This window comes from Augochlora pura, chromosome 10, assembly GCF_028453695.1.
Source record: "Augochlora pura isolate Apur16 chromosome 10, APUR_v2.2.1, whole genome shotgun sequence".
NCBI classification, from domain to species: Eukaryota; Metazoa; Arthropoda; class Insecta; order Hymenoptera; family Halictidae; genus Augochlora; species Augochlora pura.
In genome coordinates, this window is record NC_135781.1 from 21,611,020 (window position 1) to 21,625,473 (window position 14,454).

The 14,454-nt window shown below is 32.8% G+C and overlaps 2 protein-coding genes across 2 annotated transcripts; both read left to right on the plus strand.

The window, feature by feature from the left end:
- On the plus strand, nt 1-1,390 carry LOC144476284 (peritrophin-1-like). Its single transcript, XM_078193007.1, has 2 exons — nt 1-108; nt 871-1,390. The coding sequence occupies exons 1-2, from the start codon at nt 102-104 to the stop codon at nt 1,212-1,214; spliced, it is 351 nt and encodes a 116-aa protein (XP_078049133.1). The 5' UTR covers nt 1-101; the 3' UTR covers nt 1,215-1,390.
- Nucleotides 1,391-4,907: 3,517 nt separating this feature from the next.
- Nucleotides 4,908-9,117, plus strand: Hlh54f (basic helix-loop-helix domain-containing transcription factor HLH54F). The gene is made up of 2 exons (XM_078192693.1): nt 4,908-5,430; nt 8,737-9,117. Exons 1-2 carry the CDS (start codon nt 5,107-5,109, stop codon nt 8,932-8,934), a joined length of 522 nt encoding a protein of 173 aa, XP_078048819.1. The 5' UTR covers nt 4,908-5,106; the 3' UTR covers nt 8,935-9,117.
- Nucleotides 9,118-14,454: the final 5,337 nt, after the last annotated feature.

Consider the following 14,454-nt stretch of genomic DNA (forward strand, 5'->3'; position numbering starts at 1 on the left):
CAATAAAAATATACAACGGCGTATATAAAAGGGACTTTCGTGACGATCCACAATCATAACAGCGAGTTGTGCTAAGGACATTGTCAGAAAGGCTGAACACAATGCGTGGTGAGTTATTTAATATAATATTATCTATTTAAATAAATGTAATCTCCATTGCTGTCCATTACGGCCGAACTTCGGATCTACATAAATATTTAATATGCCAAATTATAAAACATAATTTTCTATTCTGGCTCACAGCTATCTTTGTAAAGCTTTTTTCGTTTTTTTTTCACTATTAAGATTTCGAAATGCAGTTTCACCAACAATCTTCAAATTTTAAATAGTTAGATTGAAAATGAAGAAAATAGATCAAGTGGAAATTGAAATTTTGATAAATAGCAATTTCTGCATTGGAAACTCTTCCAGTGGACAATGCCAACTTATAAAAAGGTTTTCGCAAATTTTTCATGGAAATATTTCATCGAATTTAATTGCAATTATTCAACAAGTGTTCTGTTATGTGCGATTCGCAGTGAAATAGTGACAGATATCAACGATAGAATGTTTTAATGCGCGACTAGCCCACTGATAGAAATGTAAACGGGAATTTGATTATATTAGGAAATCTTCATCTCTTTGTTTGCAAGTAGACTGTGGTTCTTTATACTAAATAAATAATGTCATTTAATTGCTAAATACAGAGGCTCCTACATTTCAATAATTTAAAAACGTTAAAAGGAATACATCGATACTTTTCAGTTATACAAGTGTTTCTATTTACCATTTATGAAGAAGAAATCAAACGCGATCTCAATCGAACATCTTTTGGTAGAATAGTCCATAAATCTAATTGATACTAAAAGAAGTGATTACTTCTATTTCTAGGCTTCGGTGCGATCTTTGTTAGCATTTTGGTTGCCGTGGCCGTTGTTGAGGTCACAGTAGCTGCCAAGTGTCCACCACAAAATGGACCGGATGTGACTTTACTTCCGAACCCGAAAGATTGCAAAACCTACTTCTTATGCCAGAGTGGACATCCCTTCCTGATGCAATGTCCCGAAGGACTCTATTTCAACCCTGATCTGAGAGTATGCGATTGGACCATTCGTGAAGAAAAGGACAATTGCTTGATTAACTTACCAACAACATCACCAGCACCACCAACACCACCACCAGCAACAACAACAACAACACCACGACCAGAACCAACAACAACACGAGCGAACTAAGCATGACCAACATCACCACACAAATAAATTTTGAATAACAGTACCCCAGTGTAAAATGTTATAATTACTATGTAGTAATCCTTCAGACAAGCGGTGTGATAAAATAATAAAAATCTAAGCTATAGAAAGAATGTCTTTTCATTTATGAAACAAATAAAAATTTATTTTGATAAAAATCGATATTCTCGATAGAAAATTATCCATCAACACGTTCAACATAAGCATCAGAAGTACATTGAGCCACGAAAGAATTCGAACGCTCTAAAATAAAAAGTTTGACGCGAAAAAAATAGGAGACCCATTATGAATTACAAAATATTTTTATTCCTGTAATAACATACAAGTATCACGCTTATACATGTTAAATTTCAAGCGTCTTCGATAACGTAAACAATACTTATGAAAGATTTATTGCCAACATCAGCTAAACGGACGCCACAAAAGTATTCGAACGATTAAATTAGTAATATATTTTTTGCATAAATGTAGATTTTTAATATTTTGTCGGTCCTCCATGAGCACTTATTATGGCTTGGAAACGTCGTTGCATGCTGTCAACCAAAGTTTCTGTTACTTCTGTTCCTATTTTATTCTAAACATCAAAAATTGCTGTTTTTAATTCTTCCTTGGAATTAATATTATATTTACTTAGTTGTCTGTTAATTTCTGCCCATAAGTGCTCAATGGGATTGATATCCGGACTTTATGGAGGTGTTTCTAAAATGTGGGGTACGTTATATATCATCCACTGTTTAACAATATGTGCTTCTCGTTAATTTCTTTGGCCGGCCTGAGTGGACTTCATTCTGAAGAACTCCAGTGGTCTTTACTTTTTTTAGTATGTAGTAAATAGTAGATTTACTTTTCCCTAATAACTGTGCTATTTCGGCATAGCTCTTGCCTTCATTGTGCCACTTAATTATCAATTTTCTATCAATGATGCTAGTTTCGGACTTTTTTGAACACATTATTAATACAAATTGTACAATCTTCTTAACACTCGCAGTACTGAACAGGGGAAGTGTGTAACATCAACTGAACGACTCAATGTTTACAATTTGTCGAATTCAAGGATTGTTTTATGTATTCGATCGTTCGAATACTTTTGTGGCGTCCGTTTAGCTGGTGTTGGCAACAAATCTTTCATAAGTATTGTTCACGTTATTGTAGACATTTGAAATTTAACATATATAGCCGTGATACGTATATGTTACTACAGAAATAAAAATATTGTGTAATTCGTAATGGGTCTCCTATTTTGTTCGCGTCAAACATTTTATTTTAGAGCGTTCGAATACTTTCGTGACTCACTGTAGGTGACGATCACGATTGTATATTTCACGTAAATAACATTGAATTAATTTTATGGATATCATTTATATGAAGTTGTAACATGTTGCATGATATTTCATCCTTTCTACTCGAATATCCCCTAAGAGGAATCATAGCAAAACTGCTGATAATTATGGCACTTCCAGGATTGAAATTATTTAAATTATGTTTCGAAATAATATTTAAATGAAGACATGTAGCCATGTATAGCACATGAGACGTGTTAAGTTCGAATTAAACACGATATCGCAATTGCTAGACATAAGAATTTTTAACAAACTCATAACTGACGCATGTAAACCACTGGAAACGTAACTTCTACGGTAACGAAATTGTAAAACTTGTTATTTATTGACGAAATATGTTAATTAAGGTCGTTCTTGATTAACACTAAGTTTACAAAACACCAAAAGCAACTATTTTATATTACTTGATAAATGTAAGAAAGATATATTTATTCGGATTTTTAATGATTTGTATGATAATACATGCTCGAAGAAGTAGATTTATTGAATAAATTAAATGGAGTAAAGTCAGTGTTAATAAATTTGATCGGGACAAAGATTATGATTCGATAAGATTTTAAATAATAAAATTGGATTTAGTAGATTAAGATCTTGTACGGGAGGATACGAGTTTGGGAAATTCTGGGTGACATGCAAATCGATCTTGTAATGTTTTTTTTTTTACTGAGAAGAGGCGATGGCCAATTACATGGAAAGGTGTCGAATTGCGGAGGAACTTTCACAAATTTGTAGAGCAATAAGTCAGCTCGTTCTTCAGGATGTTAAGCAGGACCACGGGGGTCACCGCAAACCTCGTGTTACAGGATCCATTTCGAATCCTCCTTTCAACGAAATGGTTGACAGCCCGTTCACATGGATCTTAACTGGATTAATAGATTAGTCATTTCCTTCTGGGTGAAGACCTGAATAGAAAAAATTTGTGGAAAGGAGAAAATAACAGTCGTACTGAAATCAAATTATTATAAGTTACATCTTCTTCTATCTCGATTTTAAATAAACATATATATTTCCGCGCAAATCTCAATCATTCTATCGTCTTTTAATGCATAGTAAATTGAAAATCTATTTAATGTATGGCACTTGTAATTTATACTTCGATCGATATTACAATTCTAATAACTATGGATTTATCCGATTATGACAAAGTTGAGAAAGATTTAAATAATTTTAAAGTATCATCGTATTATTTTTAACTCGTCAGAATTATTAATAGATTAATGTCTACGTAGTCTCTGTATCTTGAAATTATTGAAGATGATTTTTATTGTCCGTTAAACTGCGCAGCATACCAACAATCCAACATTGAATATATATTGCAATGAAAATGTAGATATTGATTTAATATTGATTTAGATATGAATGCTTTTGCATTTATTTACTCAAACTTTACGTAAAATTCTAAATTTTATGCCGAATTTCAGTAAACTAATTGACAGAGAAATTTTGAAGGAGAACTTAAACAGTATGAGTGATTATATGAGGATTAAATAAATAATTCTTTCGTGAATAGAGTCGATGTTTATAAAATTAATTACGTTTGGTAAACAGATCCAATTAGAATCATCAGATTTCTGAAAAATTTAATAATCCATTTTCTGATGAACTAATTTGTAAAATGTAATATTGAAGAATGTTTGATCTTAGTCAAACATAGAGCAAGATGTCATTAAATTTTTCGAAACATTCTTCTCGGCTCCCTGTGTTTACCGGCCACACTACAAAATTTGTAATTTGTTTGCTAACGTATACATAATTATTAAAACATTTAGGTTATATATTATATTATTATGTATAAGTAAAACAATATTTCCAATGTGCTCATATCTCTGATGAAGTACACTTTGCAAAGGAAGCAGAATGGAAGCAAAAATGTCAATGAAGAAATAGAAAAGGGATGAATATTTGTTCCAAGGAACTAAACTCTGTAGCAATAAATATCGATACAAACGAGGAGCGAGACATCACGGATATCCGGAAACAGCCGAAACGGGGCATAGGTCGACTTCCTCCAAGAAAAAGCATCGAACATGCGTGCGCGCGTGTGTGTGTTTCGTTGGAAGATAGAAGAAAGGATAGTCCAGGTGGCTGCAAATGACGCAGAGCCGAGCGATTGGACGACTGTCTGAGGAAAAGCGAGGGAGGAGGCCGGTGGAGCGGTTTTTCGCTTTCGGAAAGCTCCGCCCGATTTTCGGGGCGTCCCAAAACTGCGTCTTCCCTACCAGCGCGCTTTTTCTCTCCTCTCGTTCCCGGCTCTCCTCTCCTCTCACTTCGCGGAGAGTTTTCAAGCACAATTAGTTTCGCGCAAGCCTCTTGACCCGCCGCGACATTACCGATTCTCAAATCGTGTTCTCCGCGATTAATCTCGGCGCACTAAATCCTGGTCGCATCAATCGGCTTAAAAAATTCCGAGTTAACTCAGCGAGTTGAGCGAGTGATCTAGGATCGATCTCGTCGAATTTGGGAGGTTTCGATACTACTGGCCATTGGCAAACTCAGGGGACGGTTGGTGCGTGGGTGTAGGGTGATCATCGAAGATGCCACGCAAGCGACGCGCCTCGACACCGTCTTTCGATGTTGAAGAGGATGAATTCGGGTCCGAAGAAAAGTACAACAAGGACGATTTGGATAGTCGAGCGCCAAGGAACGCGGCGAATGCCAGGGAACGAGCTCGGATGAGGGTCCTCAGCAAGGCGTTCTGCAGGCTGAAGACCACTCTGCCATGGGTACCAGCAGACACAAAGCTCAGCAAACTGGACACGCTGAGATTGGCCGCGACTTACATCGCCCATCTTCGAGCGGTCCTCAGGGACGACGGAGATGCGCACTCGGAGACCACTAGATCTTTGTCACTGGCCTTGGTGAGTGAACACTCTCAATTAAATCATTGTACTACGATTTCTTCCACTTTTACATTTATTAGTACCTTATCGTCCATAATCTTTCGCCTGTCAGCATGAAGTCACACGGAGTCATAGTTTCCTTTCATCTTGCGCGATTTGCGAGCAAAAATAGTTTTGTAAGAAATATGATATATGGTATGGTCACAATCTAACCTCATGAGAGGTTTCCCAAATATTTTGTCACACAAATCGAGCCAGAGGAAAAAGAACTACCAATTCTTTAAAATACGGTACGGTATTAGTTACTCCATATGGTATCATGATGGCAGTCTAAACATTAATAGTAGATCCTTCTAATAGAAGGAGACACTTTCTGTTTCTTGTATGTCTTCAATTAGCTTCATTTCGAAACTTTGATAAGAGAAAAATTCTGTTTCGATTTAGAAGCGACGAATAGCACTCATATTAATTTATGTTCGATCGTTTTTCACTTCTAACTGTTTTTGCAATATTTTTGATTTGTTCAAAAACGTATCTGCTTCATTTAAACGTTTTACTTTTACGTGCAGCACAAAAATTGTCGCATAATTCTTTCTATATGTTTTCATATTTAATTTTTTACTGTATACTACGTAATAAAAGGTTTTCCACGTTTACATAAATAGACCATTATTATAAACCATTATTTAATAGTTTACGTATGAAATCTTCTTCATTTGCTTGCTGTTATCGTACAAGAAATCTAACTTATTTCGTAAAATAATTGAATCTAACTCATCTTATTTGTGCATTGAGTAATGCTTTAAAGAAAATACAAAATGACATAACTTTGATACATGATTGTATTTATATAGAGATAACGTGAAACAAAACTTTGTAATCTTTAAAGTATCACAGTTATTAATGTTTTTATTATATCACTTGAGAACCGACATATTTAGTAGATTACGCATGAAATCTTCATCACGAATTCGACTCGTTTGTCATTTTTTACTTCCAGAATTTTCTTAAACCTCCTGTCCACATGTCGAGCATATTTATTCGCGAAAGAGTTATCAATAGGCTAAAGAAAATATAAAGTGATATAACCTTAGAAATCATTACTCGGTTTAAATAGAATTTGTCATAAGATTGTATTTATATATATAGATCACATGTGCAATAATTTATATAGATAATTTTGCAATCTTTAGACTACCATAATTACCAGAGGTCTTGTTATACTCACCGAGAGTTTGAACACTTTGTTGATATGTGATTTTATTTTAAAACTTTTTTGGTAATTCACGGGAAACGAGAATTTAAACGTTAACACTGAAACATGGAACACTAACGGTGATCGATTTATGTTGAATTATAAGAACGACGAGACTGAATTAATTTAGACTCTTCGACGTTGAATTAGCAAATTTATTCAATCATTTCCAATGAAAGAATCTTTATAATCTTAACTAAGCATCGAAGAAACAGTACGAAATTGGTAAGTTTAAGGCTAAAGAATTTTATTTTTGTTTCAACGATTGCCGTTTTGTCGGGAATCTATTTCTTCGAAAACATGTTGATAGAATCTTGTGGAATTATTAATTTTGAAAAATAATTTCTGGAGTAGGGATTCTACCTTTGGCAGCCTTTACTATTCTACAACAAAAGAATATTGTAAATTGTGCATTGTATTTTTAAAACAGATGCACACATTTAAATGATTTCACTAATTTACTTAGAAGACTTGTCTAGAGAATAAGTTTTCTGCGAATTATCAATTAGATATGCCTATGAACCTTTAAGAGTGAGTATGATTCAAGATACACCAAGATCGATCTTTTGCAATTATTGAAAATTACGCGACCGATTTCTATGCTCTGAAAGTTTTATAAATTATGATAAGCTGAAAATAGATTGTTTGCCTTTCTGTTAGTGTCTTACAGAAATGAGAGATACATATCTCTGTTTTAATAATGTTTTTGAGACGTTTGAACATAGACAGAGTTGTTAAATAATTTTGAGTCTAAACGGAGAATAAATCAAAATGTTTTATAGCATGTTTATTCGTTATTGAATTTCTTGCAATCATTCCGAATCTTTAGTTCGAAGACTTCGTTTTGAAATGAATATTTTCGTGTCATCTTGATCGTGATTCACCTCAGGATTGCTTTTTTTCTCCTATCAGTCTTATATTGGCTTGACCTAAAAGCCTGATTATAGACTTCGTTCAATTCAGCATCGTTAAATATAAATATCTTTCATTTTATTAGATAACACTTTGGTATCTTTCTGTGCATTTTTGTATCTTCTGAGGTTGTATCAAGGGCTTAATGTAAGATTGGCGAATCAATACGTTTATTATTAGTTCTTGTAAAAGCTGTTTTAAGATAAAAACGATTTAAAAACGATTGAGAAATTAAGTTATTCCTGTTTAATGACGTCTTTCATTCTGTCCCCGTGCAATCGTGATTTTCGGTATCACGATTATGACTTCATGAAATAACAAAGGATCCAGGTGGATCCAGTCGGCGTCGCAACGGCGAACGTCGTCTTTGCAGACGATGTTCTCTGTTTATGTCTCTCCAGGTGGACCAAATCACTTTCAAAGCTTCTACCCACCCTTTGCACCATTAATTCTAAGTTAGTTCCGTTATTCGAAGAACAACGTCTTATTCCTACCGCTTAGTAAGATAATTCAACTTTCGCTTCTGTCAGTTAAAAGACAGTTTTTATCGCAAAGAACTACTTCTGAGATTTTCGGATAGTCGAACGCTCGATTTCGTATAATTCGTTAGTATAGTTTGCAAGTTTCTTAATTTGTTTTTTCAGCAAGTGAAAAAAACATCAACGCCCAATTTTTTCTTGCTCTCAATTATAAACATAATGTAAATCATTAATTTTTATTAATTTTGCGTAATCATCTGCAGTTTAATCACCGGATGCATCGTTGCTAATAACGAGTAAGAAAAATACAGCGAAGACAACAGAAGACTGTAAAAATCTCATTATTTGGAATTTATTGAGATTGTCGAAAGAAGAAAGAAAGTACATTTTTATTTAGATCCGCAGTTTAGTTATCACAGTGGATTTTACGTATTTATGACGAGGATAGATAAGCAAAAAATAGGAAGGTGTAGACTATCATTTCTTTGGTTTAACAAAATTATTAAAAGAAGAAGTATATTCTTACTTCATTTCCATTTTTTATTTTGTATGAAATTCCACGGTCTAGATATTATCGCCACGATTTAGAAAAGGGAGAAATTGATCGTAAGATTGCGTTGATGCAAGGATCCCCAAGAGAATGCGTTAACGAACTGTGTTCCATTATTTTCGTTACAGTCGTGGCCATTTGCTCTTCAAGGCAGCAACGCTTCGATGTTGATGAACAACAGTTGCAACGTGTCATCCTCGACAGCACCGAGTCCTAATCAGTACCGCGGCCAACAAGGAGCACACGAGATCCAGAATTTCCACCACCCTGGACATCAGAACATGTCAACGCGTCACAATCATGAGCCGCAGCTCTCCTATTTCTAATAATCTCTCTGTTCGATCCGTAGGAGACGAATATTTTTTTACAAGCGAAGCAAAAAGAACAATGTCTTTCTGTTCACGAACGAAATACATTACGCGCTGCATCTCTCAGCAGCGTCGTAACGGCAAACGTCAGATTCTATATTTATTGCAGAGTGCCTTATTAATCGACTATTTATTTACCTACTAATTAATACTTCTAAGAACAATTGTTATCACGATAACGCACTTTATTCTAATCATTATTGTAACCAAAACATAAGTACTAGTCCAATAAAGTATTTCTACGATTCTAGATCTTCCTTCAATCGATCTTCTTTTATCGTTAAGAACATTGCTTTGAAAATATTAAATATTGTTAAATTTTATTAATATACACTTTCTTTCGCGTTTTAATGATTCCATGTTGGATATGTTTTCGGAAAATATGTCATACAAAAGTCTGAATATGAAAATACAAATTCTAATATTACAAATCAATATAAATACTTTGAAATTTACTATCGAAATCAATGCAAAAATTTATATGTCCGACAAAAACTTGCACATAAATCAAAATACAATTTCAGATGGTATGACTTTGTCAGTATTTATTTTATTACTGAAACTGATTTGTATTCTCCTTTTTTGTTCTTTTTAAGCAGTGCCTGTTTACATTATAAAGAGGTATATATTATTGAATATTTTACGTAGCAAATATCCCTTAATAGAACGCATTAACGATCAGGATGGACGAGAAAGTGGTAGTAATACATGTGTGAAATATTTTCAACACTTGAATAATACGTCACTATATAATTGTATTATAGAAAATATAATAATTGTATTGTAAAAAGTATAATAATTATAGTATAAAAAGTATAATAATTGTAGTGTACAAAAAAGGCTTATAGGTGAAATATATTACTTACAAATATTTATAACATTAAACAATTACCTGTAATTAGCAGATTGCAGATTTTTATACAGTAACAAGCGGTTTATTTGAAATCTTTCCTAAGCGAAGTATCTTTTTCAAAGTAGATTAAAATAAACCTAATTCAAAGTCCGGAAAATGAAGATCGGAAGTGTTTTAGGGTCTCTTGAAATTCTAAAAATATTAATTTCACGGAAACAATGCGAGTGGGATTAGAGTGTTGTTAGAAAAAGTTCGTGCAGCTTCCGGAAGGGAAATAGAGGAAGCACGCGGTAAAGTAAGACAGTTAAAGAACGCCAAGTTAAATAAACCAAGCGAAGGACCTTTCTGTGTAAACCCGAAACTAAAATAATATATCTCGTTCCATCTACAAATCGACGGAGGTTTCGGGGGCGTCGTTCAAGGATCCTCATATGTCAATACAAACTATCTTCCGACGTTTATGCATCATGTGTTTTCCCACATTCTTTTCCACTATTCGTACAAATTTTCTTATCGTGCTCTTTTTTTCCACAATACGCAGATAAACAATAAATTAACCATTGTTTTGGCAAACGTTTTAGTGCCATGGTATTCGTGAGTCTTCACGCATATTTTCATTTCAAAGCTATAAATTGAAGTATTATTGACATTTGAACTTTCTTTATAATATATTTAGAACACCATGCAAAGTGTTAAAAGATAAATTTACAAATAAATTTATATATTTATAAATAAATAATCGTTTATGGATTACATTAAATAGTAGTTAATTGCTCAATTGATTTTACGAATATATAATAGGTATTTAATATATTTTATAATGAGCCCGAAAACTTAAGGAAAGCACTGACTCGATTGACCCTTAGCGCTCCGTTGGCTCCGCTACGGAGTCATCCGTTATTTGTTCCGTAACTCCGTAGGCTCCGCTGCGGAGCCCAGCGTTGGCAATTGTTATCTCTAGTTAAAACGTGCCCCAACTATTCTTTTGGGAAATGGAGATGTCAATAATTAATTCATACATCTTGTATAAAACTGTACAGCACAATAAAAATGAGAACGCACTGACGCATTTAAAATACAGGAAAATTTTAGTCGATCAACTCTCGTAGGAGATTTTCGTCAGGAGAGAACAAGAGTTTCTACATCAATTTCTGAAATCAGACTAAACGGAAAACTGCACATAATGGGGAAAGGTTCAAAAATGGACTGTGTTGTGTGCTCTACAAGGAAACAAGGGGATGGCAGACGTCACACAAGTAAATACTGTGACTCTTGCTCAAGTAAACCCAGAATGCACATGAGAGATTGTTTAGAAAGATATCGCAGCATGGTGAATTACAAAATTTAAAATTTACATTTCATTTACAAGAAGAAGATGCATATGTATAAAATAAATAAAATCAAAAACATTCACAAGCACGTGTAATTCTTCTCACTTAAAATAAGACTCCTTCTTCTCAACTCGTTCCGCTGTGAAAATGTGCCGGAGTTGCTGGTAGGCAGTGGTACAAAAACGTGCGGAGCGCTAAGGGTTAATAATTTGTTCCACTGATATCTGTGACGTCAAACCAATCTTGTAATATTATTTCGTATTTCATTAACATCGTATTTCAATAGTTTTTCAAACGTTTACATCCAGGTCCGTGTAGAACGTAGTTGCATTATTTGTAAAATAATATACAGATATAAATATTAGTTACATAATACTTTTAGCACATAAAGTATATTATGAAGTATAAGTGAAAATAATCATGTTTTGCTCGTGCAACATTATTATTCTTATGTTCGCAGATATGCAACGTAGGAATTATATGAAATGAAATATACATGATATTCGCTTCGTGCTAACGTGCCTACTTTTCGTGAACTATCGGTAATGCTGAGCGCGACATGAAATGATAAAAGGGCACTATGCCCTAAAAAGTTGAGATAGAAACGCCCGTAAGATGCAACGTCTGTACGGTTCCTGAGACTGTAACCTTTCGAGTAACCCGTCGATAACTTATGGTTTTCAGTTTTAACGTTTTACCACTTTGTGGAGTGACCATTTAAATACCGTAAATATAGCGAACGCGACAAGAATCATTTCAGATTAATATTGTATTTATTATAAATGACGAAATTTTAACTTGATGCAATATAAAATTGAAAATCAATTTGAAAAGAAAATTGAATTGATTTTCCTTATATGGCAACAATTTCAATTATCAAAAAATCTTATAAAATATCCATTATTATTAATTATGAAATTCGAGAAAGTTTGCAGTTAATCAAACCGTAATTGTGAAATTAAAATTCTTATCTTTACTACTGGCTCAGTTTACAATTTTGTAAAATTTTACTATCACGTTTATTGAATTCGAGACTTTGCAAATTTGTTCTACCCCAGAGAAAGAAGTCGTTTTTGAAAATGTTTTGCATAAACTTTTTCTGCTCTAATCTAATCCATAATCTACTTTATTATTCGATATGCAGATGCTTAGTAATATTATTACATAATGGCATTTTTAGTAATAAAAGAACTCAGATCTGATTGTTATTTATTAGTGAGCAATGTGTTACAATGCTGCTTTTAGGTTCTGCTAATTTCTCATAATTGAAAAATTCTGAAATAAATCTGGCATATTTTAATTATCAAGCCACGTACTAGAGAAATTTTTCTAATTATTTAATATTCGTAACCATTTATTTTGCAAAGGAACTACTGAGCACTCGTAAGACTACTCTACCATCTACATTTCGTATAAAAACTACCAACGAGATTTAAATAACAAAAGAATTTTAATTGTATAAATCAATCGATGAGTTCTTCTTTCATTAATGAAATTATTTCTGGCTCTTGATAGACGCTATCGTTTCTTAAGTATATGGTTTGGCTTTCTTAAAATTATGGTCTTGGTCTTAAGTAATAGCGTCAAACAAACAGAGCAATTTCTAATGCATGAATATGTCGAAAAATTGTTCCATCACCGGTCTGTTATATTTCAATTTATTATTTGTAGCTGTTTAATAATTATAAACATTTCCTTTCCCAATGATATCTTTTTCACTCGTTTTCTTTTGCAATCTAACATTTAAACGAGATTAGATGACAAAACTTGAAGAACAAAAAGCTTTTAAAACATAAATATTGCGAAAACTTATTTTGGTAAATCATCTTTGTTGTATACACATTTTGAAACTTGTGATGCTCAATTTATGGAATTTATGGCATTGTGCCGCAATACAAATGAGGTATATATAATACTCGATTCTCAATAAGAAGCTTAAAGTTCTGAAATATCGATAATGGTTAGTGCGATACGGAAATTGTAATAAAGCTTCTGAAACTTAATTTTCAAGTAATAAAAATTTACATTCTATTTCAATTCGAAAAATTGATAATCCTATACCTCGTCCGTGGTTTAAAGCTATACTTACTTCAATCGTTTCATCGATAGATGGCTTTTGTGTTCCCGTAGATTGTAATTGAACATGGAATTATTAATAAAATTTTAAGACCAGAAATACTTGTATTGAGGCACCAGTTTCTAAAATATTTAAACTTTTTTATTTTATGAATCACTTTTATGGCAAGCTTATGTCAATTTTAACGGATCTCTTTTGAGTATTATAGATATAGAAAATGTTGATAAATATTCGTCTAGCTTGGCAATATTTTTCCAAACCTTAAATTGACAAAGTACATTTCATTTTTTTTTTTAAATTCATGATTATAAGTTGCAAGACAAAATTATAGAAATAAATTGAGTAACTTATTTGCTGAAAAACTAATAGAACGATAACAATCAAGTAATAGTTTTTAAAATTTATTTGAAATATCATTAAGTTTTATTGACATCATGAAAGAATAACGAGAATTGTAAGTCTTTTAAAATTTGTAGGTTGGAGATTGATTATCGAAGCTATTTCCATAAATATGGTTTAAAATTAATTAAAATGAAAAAACGTGTAATATATGTAAAAAAAAATCATTCATCGATGCTGTTCCTTCATCAATCTCCAGTATAATGTACCAAAATATGGGTTAGCCTATATTAATCAGGCAACTGTTTTCATTATCCCAAAATCCCTTCCCATGAATCCTAAAATGATCAAGTTACCTGCCTTGAGCATCTAATAAAATTTATACCTACTCCGGTTCTCCAAAAGTTACATAATAAAAATAATTTTGGCAGTCTGGTAAAGATGCCAGATCAGATGCCTTTAACAAATATACATATTCGTTTTACCAAAATATAAAACTTTCAACTTTAATGTACTAAATATTCTACCTGCTCATCGATTTTGAAATTCTTACCATCACGTTTGTCACATTATACATTTTTTCACCTTGCATCTTTTAAAAACCAAGTATAATATTTATGTATCAATATTTTCTTCGTGTGATCAATTTTATGAATTTGATCATTGCGCTCGTCATTTTTATTATTAAAATAAAAAATTAAAAGCTACGTTATATTTTCCCAATGAAGAAATTGGCACTTGTTCTTCGAATGAGAAAAAGGTAATCTGAAAGTTTATAAAAGAACGACAGCTTGATTTTTTGAACAAGAATTTAGATAAAAAAAATCATAAATATCCTGAAAATATGTGTCAATGCATTACAGAACTTGTTATTTTAA

What these genes read in the sequence shown, in the direction of transcription:
- Hlh54f (XM_078192693.1), top strand. Translation starts at nt 5,107, where the DNA reads ATGCCACGCAAGCGACGCGCCTCGACACCGTCTTTCGATGTTGAAGAG. An exon ending in GATCTTTGTCACTGGCCTTG is followed by an intron (nt 5,431 to 8,736) that starts GTGAGTGAACAC and finishes TTTTCGTTACAG; the next exon opens with TCGTGGCCATTTGCTCTTCA.